At 41.0% G+C, this 15673-nt stretch overlaps 1 protein-coding gene across 1 annotated transcript in view; it reads left to right on the plus strand.

Annotated features, from left to right (window-relative positions):
• Positions 1 to 15673, plus strand: part of ccdc88b (coiled-coil domain containing 88B) — a 77175-nt gene that overhangs the window by 12543 nt on the left and 48959 nt on the right. Inside the window, exons 4-10 of the mRNA XM_050042742.1 lie at positions 2603 to 2672; positions 2867 to 2925; positions 5155 to 5238; positions 6107 to 6247; positions 11570 to 11715; positions 12084 to 12165; positions 13746 to 13904. Coding sequence (XP_049898699.1) covers positions 2603 to 2672; positions 2867 to 2925; positions 5155 to 5238; positions 6107 to 6247; positions 11570 to 11715; positions 12084 to 12165; positions 13746 to 13904 — 741 coding nt within the window. The remainder of the gene's footprint in view (positions 1 to 2602; positions 2673 to 2866; positions 2926 to 5154; positions 5239 to 6106; positions 6248 to 11569; positions 11716 to 12083; positions 12166 to 13745; positions 13905 to 15673) is intronic.

The raw sequence follows: 15673 nt of genomic DNA on the forward strand, positions 1-15673 counted from the left end.
AACCCTGGCCTGGTTTAAGTGGGGTTTTTTTTGTCTTTATTTGATAATAGTGGTGTTGAGATGAAGCTTCATGAAGCGTTGAAGCTTTCCAGCATATTTGGTTTGTAAAATATCTCAAGGCTTCAAAACCACCTGTTGGTCAAAGAGTGTAAAAAGGCAGATGTTCTCGGCCATGTTATCTGTGATATACTGCGTTTTGGGCCAGCAAAGGCTTTTGAATAATGACTGTCAACAATGGAAACAAAGTAATGCATCCAATGTGTGTAAATCAATCCTTCAGTCAGTAATCGTAACATAATTTAATAATGTCAGCAGGGGAAATATTAGTGTTCTGGAAAAAAACTGGAAAGTGGCCATGGTTTAATGAGGCAGAGGGCAGGGAATTTGCTTGAGTAACAAGGAAAATGAAGTAGAGGTGAGACTTTATTCATTTTTGTTCAGGAACAATGATTTCTTAGCTCCTCAGCAGCTTTGGGCATCATCAATGATGTCACATTATAAGCCTTGATAGGTGCTTTACGGAAAACGTACTGGATTTTTTTGGCACATGCTCTGAGGCTTTGTCACAGCACATAACCTCTCTCATTCATTCATTCATTCATTCATTTTCCATAACCGCTTATCCTGTTGGGGGTCACAGGGGGGCTGGAGTCTATCCCAGCTGACATTGGGTGAGAGGCAGGGTACACCCTGGACAGGTCACCAGACTATCACAGGGCTGACACATACAGACAGACAACCATTCCCACTCACATTCACAGCAAATTTAGAGTCACCAATTAACCTGCATGTCTTTGGACTGTGGGAGGAAGCTGGAGTACGTGGAGAAAACCTGGAGGAACCCTTTTGCTGTGCGGTGACAGTGCTAACCACTGCACCACTTTGCCGCCCATGAATCTGGCCTCTGTACAAGTTACTCCAAATAAGGCACTGGTTGGCATTGTGACACAAAACATGCTTAATTCACACAGTAAGCCAATAAAGTCTGAATGACCCCAGATCAATATTAGATTTTTATTTTTTGATAGCAAACTGTCTCTGTTTCTGATAAATAAAAACTTGTTGATGTTGTGTGATGCTCCAAGTCCAAAGAGGAGTGAAAGCTCCAGCAAAGCTGTTTTTTGCCTTAATTTGATAGTGTTAGTGCAAAGGATACCACAAAATCTGGTGTCAATCAAATACCAAGAGATACAGGGCCAGAATTGCTGATATACTTTTTAGTATTAAAAGTAGCTTATGTATTTTCATGTAGGGTAGAGTGGAGTAGCATGATTTATGAGGTAATCAGCCTGCTAAAGTAACAGCTAATGATGACCAATTACAGTTTGAATACGTAACATTAACTAATACTGAAGATCTGATTAGACTAAAATGTTAATTTCATGACTATATACCTGGATATTCCTCGTCTCACTCTTCGTTTAACTCTGTCTGTGTGTCAGGGGTCTGGATGCCGAGGCATTTCCCTCCTGCTGCCTTCTTTTCTGTTGCAGCACCTCGTTCTTTTCCTCTTTCGTTCAGCCGTCATTGCAATTATGTGTCGGATTAAAGTAGTCAGCGCTTACTATTGCATGCCAGGTTGTTTGCACAGACAGTTTTGCTCTTGAAATACAAATGGATACGACGTAGAAGAGAGACACTGATCCCTTTTGTTGATATCAGTCATTTTGATCTTCAAAGCAGAAATGTAGTATCTGTAGCACTGATATTCTGTTATTGATCCACCCACCCCTGGTGCAGAGTTGACAGGGAGTGAGGGAAGACAGAGGAGGGATGGCATGCATCAAAACATCCAGTCTGACCTGAACCTGGTTATTGCATATTGATATTGCAATTGTGTGAATTTAGCATCTTCGACTCCTTGGCCGTCGAAACGCTCTATAAACAAATGTTTTGGCAAAGAATCCCTGAATTATTCAAGAGCTGTGAACCAGATATACTCTGAGCTGGACACTTTGCTGCTGAAAAATAAACTCGGTGGCAGACAAACGTCGTCTCTTACTTAATTTCATCATATTATCTGCATCTGTGTGCTGCAGTTTCTTGTAACTTGTCAGCCACAGACCAATACTGATACCTCTGATAAGCTAAAGTAAGCCAATAATTATGTCCGTGATAATGTATCAGCCAGTACGCAGCATGTTGGCTGTAGTGATCTTTAATATGTTGCTAGTAATGGGTTCTGGTTGTGTATAATGTCAATTCAGACTCTGTATATTGTGATTGTGCTGTGCCTGCATTGCTGTCACATTACCCATATTATGCATGTCTTTTAACAACGCGGGCAACAACAGAATCAGGGACTTTGATACAGGGTTGTTATTCATCCATCAGATCATTTATTTATGTTTCTATTAAGAATACCAAGAGTGAGCTCCCCCGGAATATATTAAATCTAATTTGTACAAAGTCTTCTTGACCTGGAAGGACAAAAGAAACTCTTATCAGAAATCAGCTCTTTGTTTACACCACAAACTGCAGGAGGCTGGTGGAAAGATTTTCTGTTGTTGTTTATCCAGGCTGACTGTGGGCAGACAGACAGGACGGGCCGGCCCATCACTCGAGTTTTTTTTCTCACTTAACTCTTCACATTTCTCTTCAGGAAGACCTGCAGCAGTTGATACTGATGCCTCTACCAAACGTCGCCATTCTGGGTCAGGACCCCCTGACAGGTACAAGATAACCACATGATCCTATCAGTGCCATGTCTCTCAGCAGCAAGAAAGTAATTATACTTTATATACGAGTCCATATCTCTGCTATCTGTGAAACACATTAAGGTGATAATGATAGGGAGGATGGTGGCGGGGGGTGGAGATGATGATGATAATGATGATGATGATGACAGTTATTTCTGTGTCCTCAGAGGCAGCCGTGGAAGAGCTCAGGCGGCTGCTGCTGCTCTTACTGGGATGTGCAGTGCAGGTGATCACACACTCACATGACCATCACGCTTTCTGAAGGTCGATAATGACACCGGTGTTGTTTTACTGAACCTGCGGACAACCAGTGTTTTGCACCAGATGTTCAGTGTTTTACATTTTTAGCCATACCAGCGGTTCGGTCAGTTGGTCCATCTTTTGATCCAACACTAGGACTCAGAGTAAAAAATTTATTGGATGGATTATCCTCTGTCCCCAAAGAATGAGCACTAATAACGTAGGTGATGCCCAGACTTTTTAATCCACTACAGGATTTCTACTTATCCAACACTTAAAGGGGAACTACATCCATTTTTAAATTCATACATGTCATTCCTATGGTCCAGGACAGTCCACAAATATTAGTAAACATGAACAACTCTCTCCGAAATCCAAAAACTAGAGTGCTAAAAGTCAAATTTGTGATGTCTTCAAGTACAAAGTCTGGAGCTGCTCCATAGACAGTGGATTGGGAGAGATGTTCTAGTTGACTCTGGGAGCGCCCAGGGAAATCTTCTGAGTATATTGGTACATTTATGTTTCAAAACTGAGAACACTGCAATAGAGTGAAGCTCATTTGGATGTAAAAAAGAAATGAAACATTCTGTTGACAAAATCAGGCTCCTGTTCACTGTCTATAGAGCAGCTGAAGACTTTATACTTGATGACATTACAAATTTGAGACTTTCTTCTCTGGTTTCTGGACTTTGAGAGAGAGCAGCTCATGTTCACATATGTAGATTGAATTTACCTAGGCCGTGGGAAAATCATGTTAATTAAGGTGGTGTTGCCCTTAAAGAAAATGAAAGGGCACCAGGGCATGCAAAGTTTTTTTGCATGAAGGGCAGTCTAGGGTACTGAAACTCAGTTCCAGCATGACACCAGTTCCTATACAACCAGTACCTACTGAATCATAACAAAAATTTCAGTGTCTCATTTCGGTGCCAAATTGTGAGAGTAGTGAGAGTGTGTGTGTGTGTGTGTGTGTGTGTGTGTGTGTGTGTGTCTATGCTGGTGAGGCATGACAATGAGGCTGCAGAGAATGACGTTAAATGTGGCAGGGCAACATGTGTGAACAGTTGAGAGTGTTTGACAGTGATATGACATAATGTAAAAACCTCAAGACCTGAGACAAGTTCCTGTGTCTTCCTTACCACCTGTTAAATAAAGTGAAGGTTGTTAGCCCTGAAGTTAGCAAGCAACATTAGCCTCCCATTGGAACCTGACCACTCTCACTTAAGGTGGAATGTTAAGGTGGACCAGCCATTCTCATTGTAGTGACAATCTCAGCTGCACTAAAACACAAACTGGAGAAATACTTGTTTGCTGAGTCCCTCCTGAATTAGGGAGATTATTATTGATCCCAACCCCAAATTTATGTGTGCTGTGATTAGTACTGTAACTGTTATTTAGTGTTAAGGTATTGTAGTTAGGTTAAGTTTTATTTTACTTATTAAGTGATATTTTTTTTTGTTAAAAGTGTTTTCCATTTATTCACATTCATATATATTTAAGTACATTTTAGGCCAAATATGTTGTTCGATTTTAAGTTTAAATTAGCTCTTGCAATAAAAAAAAGGTGTTCTTCCTTGTCACTGTCATTTATGCTTTATGTTCTTTTATTAGTGTTGATTCAGGCCAGTGGCGTACAGCAGTCAGGATGGGCCTCAGTGCACACTGTCGTGATGGGCCCTAGTGCTAGATTTTGCGTTAAACAGCCACTGTATATTTAATTGTATTGTCACACGATCAATAATAGACTTGACGTTGGACAACATACATATTGCCAATCATCACTGCAAAACTGTGTATTACAAAAATATTAATAAATAAAAATAGTTTATTTATAGTTCATTTAGTTTATGTAAAATGAACATCTAATTTTGTTATAGATTGTTACCGACTATTTCACAAAAGAAACACTGACGGAGATGGGTTTGATATGTACAGTGCAGCCAAACTGACTGCACTGTACATATTTATGCCCCTAGTTCAGGCACCATTTAGGAACCAGTATCTGGGAGAAAAACAAAGGATACCCAACCCTAATCCCAGAGGACACTTTATCATGTTTCTTCTACCTTTGGGTCATTGAAGTGAGCTGTTTTGCTGCGTTTGTTTTGAACATGGGCCAACCGGGCTGAGGGTGTCACTTCACTAGTAATTTGAGTATAATTTGATCTTAAACATGCGCACACACCTGAGACTTCTTTTCATCCCTCTGTGTCTGCAGTGTGAGGAGAAGGAGACATTCATTCAGCAGATCCAGTCTCTGGACATTGAGACCCAGGCAGCCATAGCCAGCTGTATCCAGCAGGTATGTTTTAATCAAATCAAGGACACCCCTAAATATGAAAGGCCTTCACTGACTGACCGCCAGTATGGGGAGATATTATCCAGAGGATGCGCTTCTAAGAGGAGTTTTGTTCCGAAATATGATTTAGGAAAGAATTTCTTCACTGTCTGGCCTGCAGGCAGAGAGACTGAAACTATTATACCTTCTCCTGGCGCTTCAAGTAAGTGTGAAAATGAGCTGCTTGTTATTCTGCTGGCAGCCTGTTAAGGACCTCTGGGTGCCCCTTGCTGCCACCGTAGAATGGATCCTCCACCCCTCATGTCCACCTCTCCACCTCCACCTCTGTCACATCCTCCTCTCGCCTTCATCTTTTTTTTTCTGTCATTCTGCTGTCCAGTCCAATACCGCCTAATGCCAAATTGTAGTCTTTTTAAAAAATCCCCCCCGTGAATAATTGCCAGCATTACAAAAACAGCATGTTGCATACCAGCGTGTCTGAATTACAGTAACAGCATGTTGCCCACCAGCCTTTTTTGTGCCAGGTTTCTCAGCCTCATAAATCATTGAGGTGAGAGGTGCTCTTCCTGTGTGGATGGATGCACCCCCTGCTTGCTGTTCATATGCCTTCCACCCGAGGACATTTCAAACCTGTCTACATAATCATTAGTTTTGCCTGCATTAGTCAGGCATTTTTGGACACGCTTCCCTAACAGATACATTCCCAAACAAATGTGAGAAATGTTTTTTTTTCCCCTTTTAAATAGATTCATCTCTGCTTGGTATTCACACAGCCTTCACACTGCCTGGATTGTTTTTCCCCAGATCTGCCATCTTGTGTCAGACGCACATTGATCTTATCATGTGACCTGAGAAACTGTCCTTGCTGCAGGTGACTCAGGATCCTCGCATGGTGCTGCCGCTGAGGTGGGAGGAGCTGGTGGAGGCTGAGGGCGCAGACTTACAGCTGGCGTTCAGCTCCATGGCCAAACAGATCCAGAGCCTGCTGGCACAGAGAGACACACACCTGGAGGTATACCTACACACACGCTTTAAATAGTTTGACATTTTGGCAAATGTGCTTTTTCGCTTTCTTGCTGAGAGTTAGATGAGAGGATCGATACCACTCTCTGACATGAGTCGTATTGATCTTCTCATCTAAATCTCGGCAAGAAAGCGAATAAGTGTATTTCCCAAAATGTCGAAATATCATGTGATGATGTTTTCACACCAATGTGAGAAACACGGGAGCGTAAGCTATAAGTAACGCAGTCATCACCCGACCTATTGAATAATACACCTGATTGGAAATTGCTTAATTGGGGACACCAGACATTAAACTGCTGTTTCACTTTTTTATACATGTCTACCATCTGTTCAGACAGATGGAGTCCAACACATCAGACAGACTTTTTTGTGCCTTAAAATGATTTAAACATGAGTCCTCTGGTGGCTCAGACACATAACATATAGTTTAACATCAGTGTCCCTGGTTTGACTCCTGCTGGGGACCTTTGATGCATAAAACAAATGTGTCAGGCGTTTTTGTACGAGACCTAAACAATATTTTCCATGACTTTATAATAAGAAATTTAATTTTCATGAAGTTAAAAGATTGAATTAACTGGAAATTAGGACATGCATAAGTAAGCTCTTGTTTCATCAGGGCTTAATTGTGTCACATATTTGATTAACATTTTATATCTTATGCTGCTCAGATCTCATATTCAGTTTGTAGCTATTATTTACCACTCGCAGTCGTAGTGATTCTGCCTTTTTAACAACCCAACAACCCAACAACAACAACAAACAACCTCTCATGAAAGGGATATTTTCCCAATTTTCAACCAGCTTTGCTGCAAAACAATGTGGCAAGTAGGGATGCACCATTTATAAGCTTAAAATCGATATTGACCGATACTCGCCTTGTTGACTACCATCGACCTATGGGAAAATAAGATGACATTCACCGATGTCAGTAGCTGATGTTTTCTGTTGTGTCACATCAGTTTTGTGCAGGCTAAAAAGCAGAGCTCAGGACTAACGGCCACAAACTTTAACCATTGAGCAGGTACAAGAAGAATACAATGATTGTTTGGCAGGTGTGATCTCACTGCTGTTTGACGAGATGGCTACTAGCACCCGGCGTCCCTGCATCCTGGGGATAGTCCAAAATGTGTTTGGGACAAACAGAGATCTTCCCCAGGACACTTTTGGGATGAAAGGATGCAGTAAACCCACTATCAATGTGTCAAAGGATGCACTGTATTGGTTCCCTGACAATGCTACATTGTGGACAACATATCAGTGTTAAAATCCGCAGGAGGAGATTAACGCGTTAATGTCAGCTCTCTGCAACTGAAGACTGCAACTAACAGCTCACGGAGGTTGCATTGATTAACATTATGATGCATTCAAGCTCTATTCAGTAAAAATGAGTATGGGGTGAGGGTAAATTATTAGTTTTTCATGATTTGAACTTTTCACTGGTATCAGCTATCGGTCAAATTGTTATTTTAATCATCGGTATCAGTCCAGAATTTCAAAAATCAGTGCATCCCTTGTGGGTGCTATGTGTAAATAAATTGTGTTAAACTTCCCTCCATCTAACCACTGCCCAGATCTCCCTGCTTGTCTCCCAGCTAATTTATTTATTTATTTTTTGGTTCAAGGGCTGTTGCTTGAACTCATCGACTGTATAAATGATGGATGTAGCCACAGTGACGTTACCCATTGGTTTGTGGACCTCAAGATGTCACCATCTTGGATTTTTGAAGCCACAAGTGACCATATTTGGACGAGAGGGTGGAGCTAACGGTGGCTGCTAGCTTTGTTAGCACATTACATTTACAGCTGTGGTTAACTGTGATAATGCTGATGCTGATGTTATCTGCAAGAGAAAAACAGGCTTAAACAAAATGTGCTAACTGGAAAAATTTTACATCCGACTCCTTTTAGTGCAACCAAATGTTGAACAAGCCTTTTTAGGTGAGCGAAAAGTTACAGTTACCTCTTATGAGCTGAAATAGCGATAGATACGGCTGCACATATTCTCCATGAATCTGGGGTTACGCTATAGTTACCTTACCTAACCAATGTTGTTGCTGTAGTAGCTTGTTGTCAATGGATGGCGCACACCTGTTAGTCAAAGCAGCCTCTTTAATTCTGCATAACTTTAAGCTTTAATAAAATGCAAACTGGTGAGATATATAAAAATTAACCCTCCATACAGTTGTCATGAAGGTGGAAAAATGCTGTAGAGACCAAAACCATTTTTCTACCAGGCTGTGAACATGTTTTTTTCTGCTGTAAAGTTGGGCATTTCAGCATGGGGCTTTGTGGGGATTGACTCGCTTTTGGAGCCAGTGTCAAGAGGCTGTCAGAGAAACTGCAGTTTTTGACACTTCACAGTGGCTTCATTTTTCACAACCCAACTATAGATAGTAGTTCTGCATTTTCATACTCCTGTCACCACGGACACAAAGAGTGTAGAAATGGATCGAGAGAGAGAGAGAGAGGCCCACCACACAACTTTACCTCTGTTTTCTCTGATCATGTAGCATCAATTTCAGAGGTACTTGTGTCTCTAGACTGCACAGGCATTTTTATCAATCAATCAATCAATTTTATTTATAAAGTCCAATATCACAATTTACCTCACAGGGCTTTACAGAATACGACATCCCTCTGTCCTTAGGACCCTCGCAGCGGATAAGGAAAAACTCACCAAAAAAAAACCTTTAATGGGGAAAATGAAAAGACCATCTTTCCAGCTGTGAAATGCTTCTTTAAAACTATATTTCAAATGAGTAGGTTGTAGGATAGATTCAAATTCAGAAAACATGAGTATATTGTGAGGCTGTCGTGTGTATAGGTTTGCGGTCCGTGCAAGTTTGTGAAAAGTAAATGAAAAAATCAAACATGTCAGTCCACTGTCTGAAAAAATAGGAAAATGTATTTTAGATTTACAAAGTCATTTTTTTGTTTTCAAAACAGGAAAACCTAGACTACAATAATTACCCCGTATATGAGTTTGTTCTCTTTGTTTGACACCACCCTGCATCTTCAAATCCACTGAGATTTTTTACCATCTTTTTGAGGGATTAAAAGGCATTATTAAAGAGACTTTCTTTGTTTGGAGCAGTGAATAATATTCTAAACCTTTAGCTACAACTTTAATACGAGATCAGAGCAACATAAGATATTAAATTTTGATCAAATAATTCCCACTGACTCAAAAAAGCCCTGATGAAACAAGGGCCCACTTTGATCTCCTTTAGTTTAGCCGTGTAATCGCAGGGAAACAGAAGAGAAAAGGCATTTTACATTCATTTTGCAGAGAAACAAATTGTTTAAAACCCAACAGGTGGATAAACACCATAATGACACTGTACCTGCAGTCAGTTCAAAGTAAACAGACCTTATTACTCAATATAACAAACACATTTTGAGCCAGGGAGGTTATGTTTTAGGTTTGGTTTGTTTTTCTTTTTGTCAGCAGGATTACAGAAAAACTACAGGCCCGATTTTCATGAAACTTATTAGTAGAAGGGTCGTCCAAAGAAGAACCCATTAGTTTTTGGAACGGATCAGAATCACGGGGTGATTTATTCATTAATATTCCGTAACCACTTATCCTGTTAGGGGTTGCGGGGAGGCTCGGGCATATCACAGCTTACACTGAGCAAGAGGCGGGGTACACCCTGGACAGGTCACCAGACTATCACAGGGCTGACATATAGAGACAGACAACCATTCACACTCACATTCACAGCTACGGACAACTTAGAGTCACCAGTTTACCTGCATGTCTTTGGACTGTGGGAGGAAGCTGGAGTACCCAAAGAAAACCCACGCGGACACAGAGAGAACATATAAACTCTGTACAGAAGGGCTCCCACACCCGGGATCGAACCAGGAACCCTCTCGCTGTGAGGCAACAATGCTAACCATTGCCACCAAGGCTGGATACACAAATTATTTTTCACCTCTGTTAACATTGTGAGACAAGGCATGTGACCGTGGCGGAATAAATGCTATACATCTTAACATTTAGTAGATGCTGGTGAAGTTCATAGTGACAAAAGCCAAACAGTCAGTTGTAGAAATATGATGACTCCTCTGGTTAGCCCACATGTCATTATGGAGCACTTAGGGAGAGTGGTTTCTTGGGGGAACTGATACAATTTTAACAATGCTTCTTTCTCAAACTAAGTGTGGCTATGGAAACATAAATACACACATATGATGCAACGAACTGTACTCTTATGCACATCCAAATGTCAGCTGTCTGTCTTCACCAGAGATATTCATTCAGATTTGACTCAAGTAAAAATTTCCTCATGGGAACATGCAGTTTTTCACAGCGATGGTAACAAGCTGTCATGTTCATGATGTTATTTCAGTCTGAACATTTGTTATTTGTACATGTGTGAGTGATGATAAAGTGTTTTTCTGGTTTTCAGAAATGTATGTTTGATATGTAAAATATTTCCACTGTAGAAGTACATATTTATTGCGCAGCTGAGATGATGAGGCTTCGGCTAGACACAACCGTAGTATGACATCATTTAAATAGTTTTGGAAATATATCCACATATATGTAGTGATTGCTCTTGCGGATTTTAATTTCAGAGAACTGGACTATTGGCCTTGGCGGAGGTCTGTGCTCACCGAGTGCCCCGCTAGTTATTTTTGTTTTTAATCTCTTTATAGTGGTAGTTTCAACTTACCAAAGTTCCACGGCCACTTGGTTTGTGAGATGTCTTGGTTTTAACTCGTGTTTCTGTTCCTTTCTTGAAGATCCACAGTACTCACATGAGGCAGGGAAAAAGTTGAACGAGGTTTAGGCAGATCAAGTCCTTCCAAAATTACATCTTGTGTGGTTTACTACCGACTTGATGTCCTATTTCTGTATATTCTTACGTACTACCTGCTATTATACTTCAACACTGCATAACACAGTCAAAAACGTATTACCATCCAAACCAACAATAGCTTCATATCGTCCACAGTCTCCTTTTGTCATGTGCACTCAACTGCCTGATGGCACCACACCTGGCATAAAAAACTTGTGCCTGTATTCTGACACATAAATAAAATAAATATAAACATAACCTTAGCATAGTCCACAGCCATACGCTATTCAAAATATACAGAAACGGTTGTGCAAACTTAAATAATAGCAGAACTTGTATAATATGTCGTATCAACACAGACATTCTTACCAAATATAAATATGTGCTTCAGTTGCTCTCACATTCTGTCTCGCGTGTCTCTCATTCTCTCTCCAAATCCTTATTTTCCTCCGTCCTCTGTGTCCCTTGCCACATCTCTCTCTTCCTCCCTCTCTCAGAGGATAGCAGAGCTGTGTCGGGAGCGGGAGGCCCAGTCTGACTCAACCATGGCGCCCCTGGGTGGTCACAGCGAGGAGCCATCCCAAGGTCTGGCACTCCAGCTGGCAGACAGCAAGGCCAAACTCCGCCGCCTTAAACAACAACTGTGAGTGTTTGTGTGTTTATGTGTGTGTATGTGAGAGATTCAGAAACTCAAGAGAAACCTTTAGAAAAGTTACGATAAAGGTCAACATGAAAAATGTGCAAATTATTTTGTCACATAAAACCGTGAGTCGTTACTCAGCAACGAGCAAGGGACAAATCAGGTAGTCACTGTGACTGTATCACAAAGGTCACTGTAAGCCAATTATAATTGCGGGATGTCTTTAAATGTTTCTCACAAACATAATTTGCTCTAATCTATTTGTTTTATCAGCCAATGTATCACAGAAAAAAAACTGCAAAATATGTTTTTAAAAGAAGTGTGTAGTTGTACTGGTGCTGATGCTTTTATGTTAAACTAATGTTTTTTAGGGAAGATAAAGGTGATCAGATATTGGATTACAATCTGGAGATTCAAACCATGGAGGAGCAGATCAAGAAACTTCAAAAAGAGGTACAGACAGCCTGACTTGTGCCTCCGGATCTAAAACTGAAACCTGCTGTTCTGTTTTAGTGATTCCTCTGTAAAAGAGAAAGAGATACTCATGATTTGGATACACAGAAAGACTTCACCACACATAAAACTTAACTAGTTTGGCAACAGCTGTAATATACTGTATGTGCGTGCAGCCAACAGCGCAAAACACAGGTGGCTTTTAACAGCCAATAAGTCGATTCCTCTTAGGTTATGTATTTAGCAGCAATTAGACAACACACATTGTAGCCAACTGTAATTTTGTCCAGAAGAACACTGTTAAACTTCTCTCCCAGCCGAGCTCAACAGTTTAGAGAATCCAGGACAAAACAACGGGGATGATCCTGGGTCACATGAGGCCTTTGACGAAACATTTCCTTGTATGTTTCCATTGTTGCTGTGCTACGTTTAGTTGCAGCATCAAACAGTGTTCTCAAACCATATAATCTGTTATGTGTAGACACTATTTGGTGCTACGACAAAATGTGGGGAGAAGCTATCTTTATTTAAGCTGCTGTCTAAGTGTTAACTTTATGTAAACCTAATCTTAATATGAACTTTAAAGGGACAGTTCACCACCAAATCTTACCTGTAGTGCTGTTTATCAGGCTAGATTGTTTTGATGTGAGTTGCAGAGTGTTGGAGATATCGACCGTCGAGATGTCTGCCTTCTCTCCAATATAATGGAACTAGATGGCACTCGGCTTGTGGTGCTCAAATTGCCAAAAAAACAACATTTGAGACACTCAACAGCAATGTCTCTCTCCAGAAATCATGACCTGGTTACTCAGAATAATCCACAGAACTTGTTGTGAGCAGTGTCATGTAGGAACTACTTTCTTTCTACCAAATTACACCCGCCAACTGTATCACTGTGTGCATCTACTCATGGATGAGATGTAAATATTAATGGCATCTTCCTGGCTGAGCTGTAATGTTAGCTAGCTCAGTGGTGCTAGGTCACCTAGTAGGAGATGCATGCTTCCCTCTGTGCTGTAATATGGGTGGTGGGTGTAGTTTGGTAGACAGAAAATAGTTCCTACATGAAGCTGCTCACAACAAGGTCTGTGGATTATCTTGAGTAACCAGGTCATGATTTCTGGAAAGAGACATTGCTGTTGGGTGTCTCAAATGTATTTTGGCACTTTGAGCACCACAAGCTGAGTGCCATCTAGTTCCATTATATTGGAGAGAAGGCCGACATCTCTACGGCCGATATCTCCAACACTCGGCAACTCACACCAAAACAATCCAGGCTGATAAACAGCACTACAGCTAAGAGGAAAAATATGTATTTCAGATTTTGAAGTGAACGGTCTCTTCAGACCGAGATCTCGGAGAAATGAAGATAGCAAAATGTTATTTTTTTCGTCTTACAATCCCTGTACACACACACACACACACACACACACATACACACACACAAACCTTTCCCTCTTCCTGTATTAGACTTTGTCAACATTTGCTTTACTGCACATCCCCGATCTGTTCACAACCTTCTTTGACCTCATCTGCACGGGTGTATGAATGTGTGTGTGCCTGTGCGTGTGTGTCTGCAGAACCGCTCTCTGCAGGGTGAGGTGAGGGGCATGCGCGCACTGCGGGATGAGCTGGACTGTGCCCGAGAGCGAGCTGCGCGGGCCGAGCAGCTCCAGACTGAGCTTCAGAGCTGTAAACACAGATTGCGCAGCCTGGAGCTCACACGCACTCAGCTGAAGGTACACACACACACACACACACACACACACACAGACACACTCACAAACACACAATGCAAATGCACAATTCACACACACATACTTCTGAATAAGTCATTTACACCAGAGAGAAAAAAAAGCATTACAGAAACATCTATTCTACACCATGAAATACATTCAAATTGCTTTGGCAGTAAGTTCCATTGGAGTCTAGCATACAGAATAACATCAAACATACTCACAGAGCCTTGATACACATGTACACACAAACATGAACTTTTCACAAAGCAAGATCTCATGCGAACATAACCAGCGAAGGTCACATGAAGACGATCCCCCTTTTTAACCTCGCCCTGAGTAAGTATTTTTTTTAAAAAGTACCTCTTTATCTCAAAAGCCATATATTCCCTCTCACTGCCCTGAGCATTTCAATCAAGAGCGAGTATGAACAACTCTGAAGCACAAAGCCAGGGAGATTATATTGTGTGATGTCATCAGGATTTACAGCCCGGAGCTGCTTCATTGACAAAGAGCAGGAGTACGTCTTCAGTTATTGGAGCTTTTACACCTAAATGAGATTTATTCTGAGGTAGTATAACTGTTCTGAGGCAGAAAATGTGCTCATATCCTTGTAAAACACCTCACAGTGTCCTCACTGTCACCTTCTCAGTCTTATTTGATTTATTCTGCCTTCACACTGCATCTCTGTGACAGCCCACATTAGCTGGCAGGATGATTTCTTTCTCGTGTTTGGGTTTATAATTAATTTTCACAATTTCACAGGGAGCTCTTGCGTGGTTGTTTAAACCAGAGGAGCAAATGTTGAATATTTACATGTTGAGATGTTTTCTCTTTCAAAAAATAAAATCCACCACACGACACTTCAAGAGTAATTTAGTTTTTATTACATCTTCGGTGTTATTTGCATAGATGTTTCCATCATTTCTATCGGTAATAACATTTTCTCACCAAGTTAATTGCAGAGATCTGAGGCATCAGATATCCGACAGGATAGCGCAAAGAAAAAGACGGATGGAGGGGAAAAAACACAATCAGTCAGGTTATTATTGACATTTGTGGCGCGCTCACTTTTGGTTTAACGACTAAGTCAAGTGTTTTAGATAAACTGGCTAAACTTCCGTCCTCTTTACAACCTGTCTGATCATCTAATTACTTGTGTTTCTCACCCTGTAGTTTGTTGTAGTGATGTTGCTACATTACCTAATCTTAGAGTGCAATTAAAGGTTATTATCGCTACTAGAAATTATGGTAAAAACTATTAGAATAAGCCTGGAATTGCCCTCAGCTGCCACTAAAGAGGACAAATGTGGATCCAAGATCAATTAGCTTTGAGGTCTGCTGCAGCAAAAGACACAGTGTTATTGTTTCAGTTCAAAAGAAGACCCAAATGCAGTACAGCAGGCAGACAGGTGGATTTAACAAAAGGCGAGCTTTAAAGCAGCTGGTAAAATACATCCAAAACAGGCAGGCAACAAAATGAAGCTGGGAGCAAACTAGAATGGCACGATGAACACAGGGAAGTAATAACTAGGAACACAAGAGGCTAACACAGGCAAAGAAACCGAACCAGGGAATGAATCCACAAACACAGACGTAGGAAAGACGTACATATACACAGAGACCTAATCACAAGAACAAGACACGGCTAAAAAAAAAAAAAAAAAGTGGGCACGGGCAAAAGGAGGGAAACACAAGGACTGGCCAACAATGGGTCTGCACTATTAGCACACCGGTGTACGCCTGCGGTGTGCCAAGTAGGTGGAGTCTGC

The sequence above is a fragment of the Epinephelus moara genome, chromosome 4, assembly GCF_006386435.1.
Source record: "Epinephelus moara isolate mb chromosome 4, YSFRI_EMoa_1.0, whole genome shotgun sequence".
Taxonomy (NCBI): Eukaryota; Metazoa; Chordata; class Actinopteri; order Perciformes; family Serranidae; genus Epinephelus; species Epinephelus moara.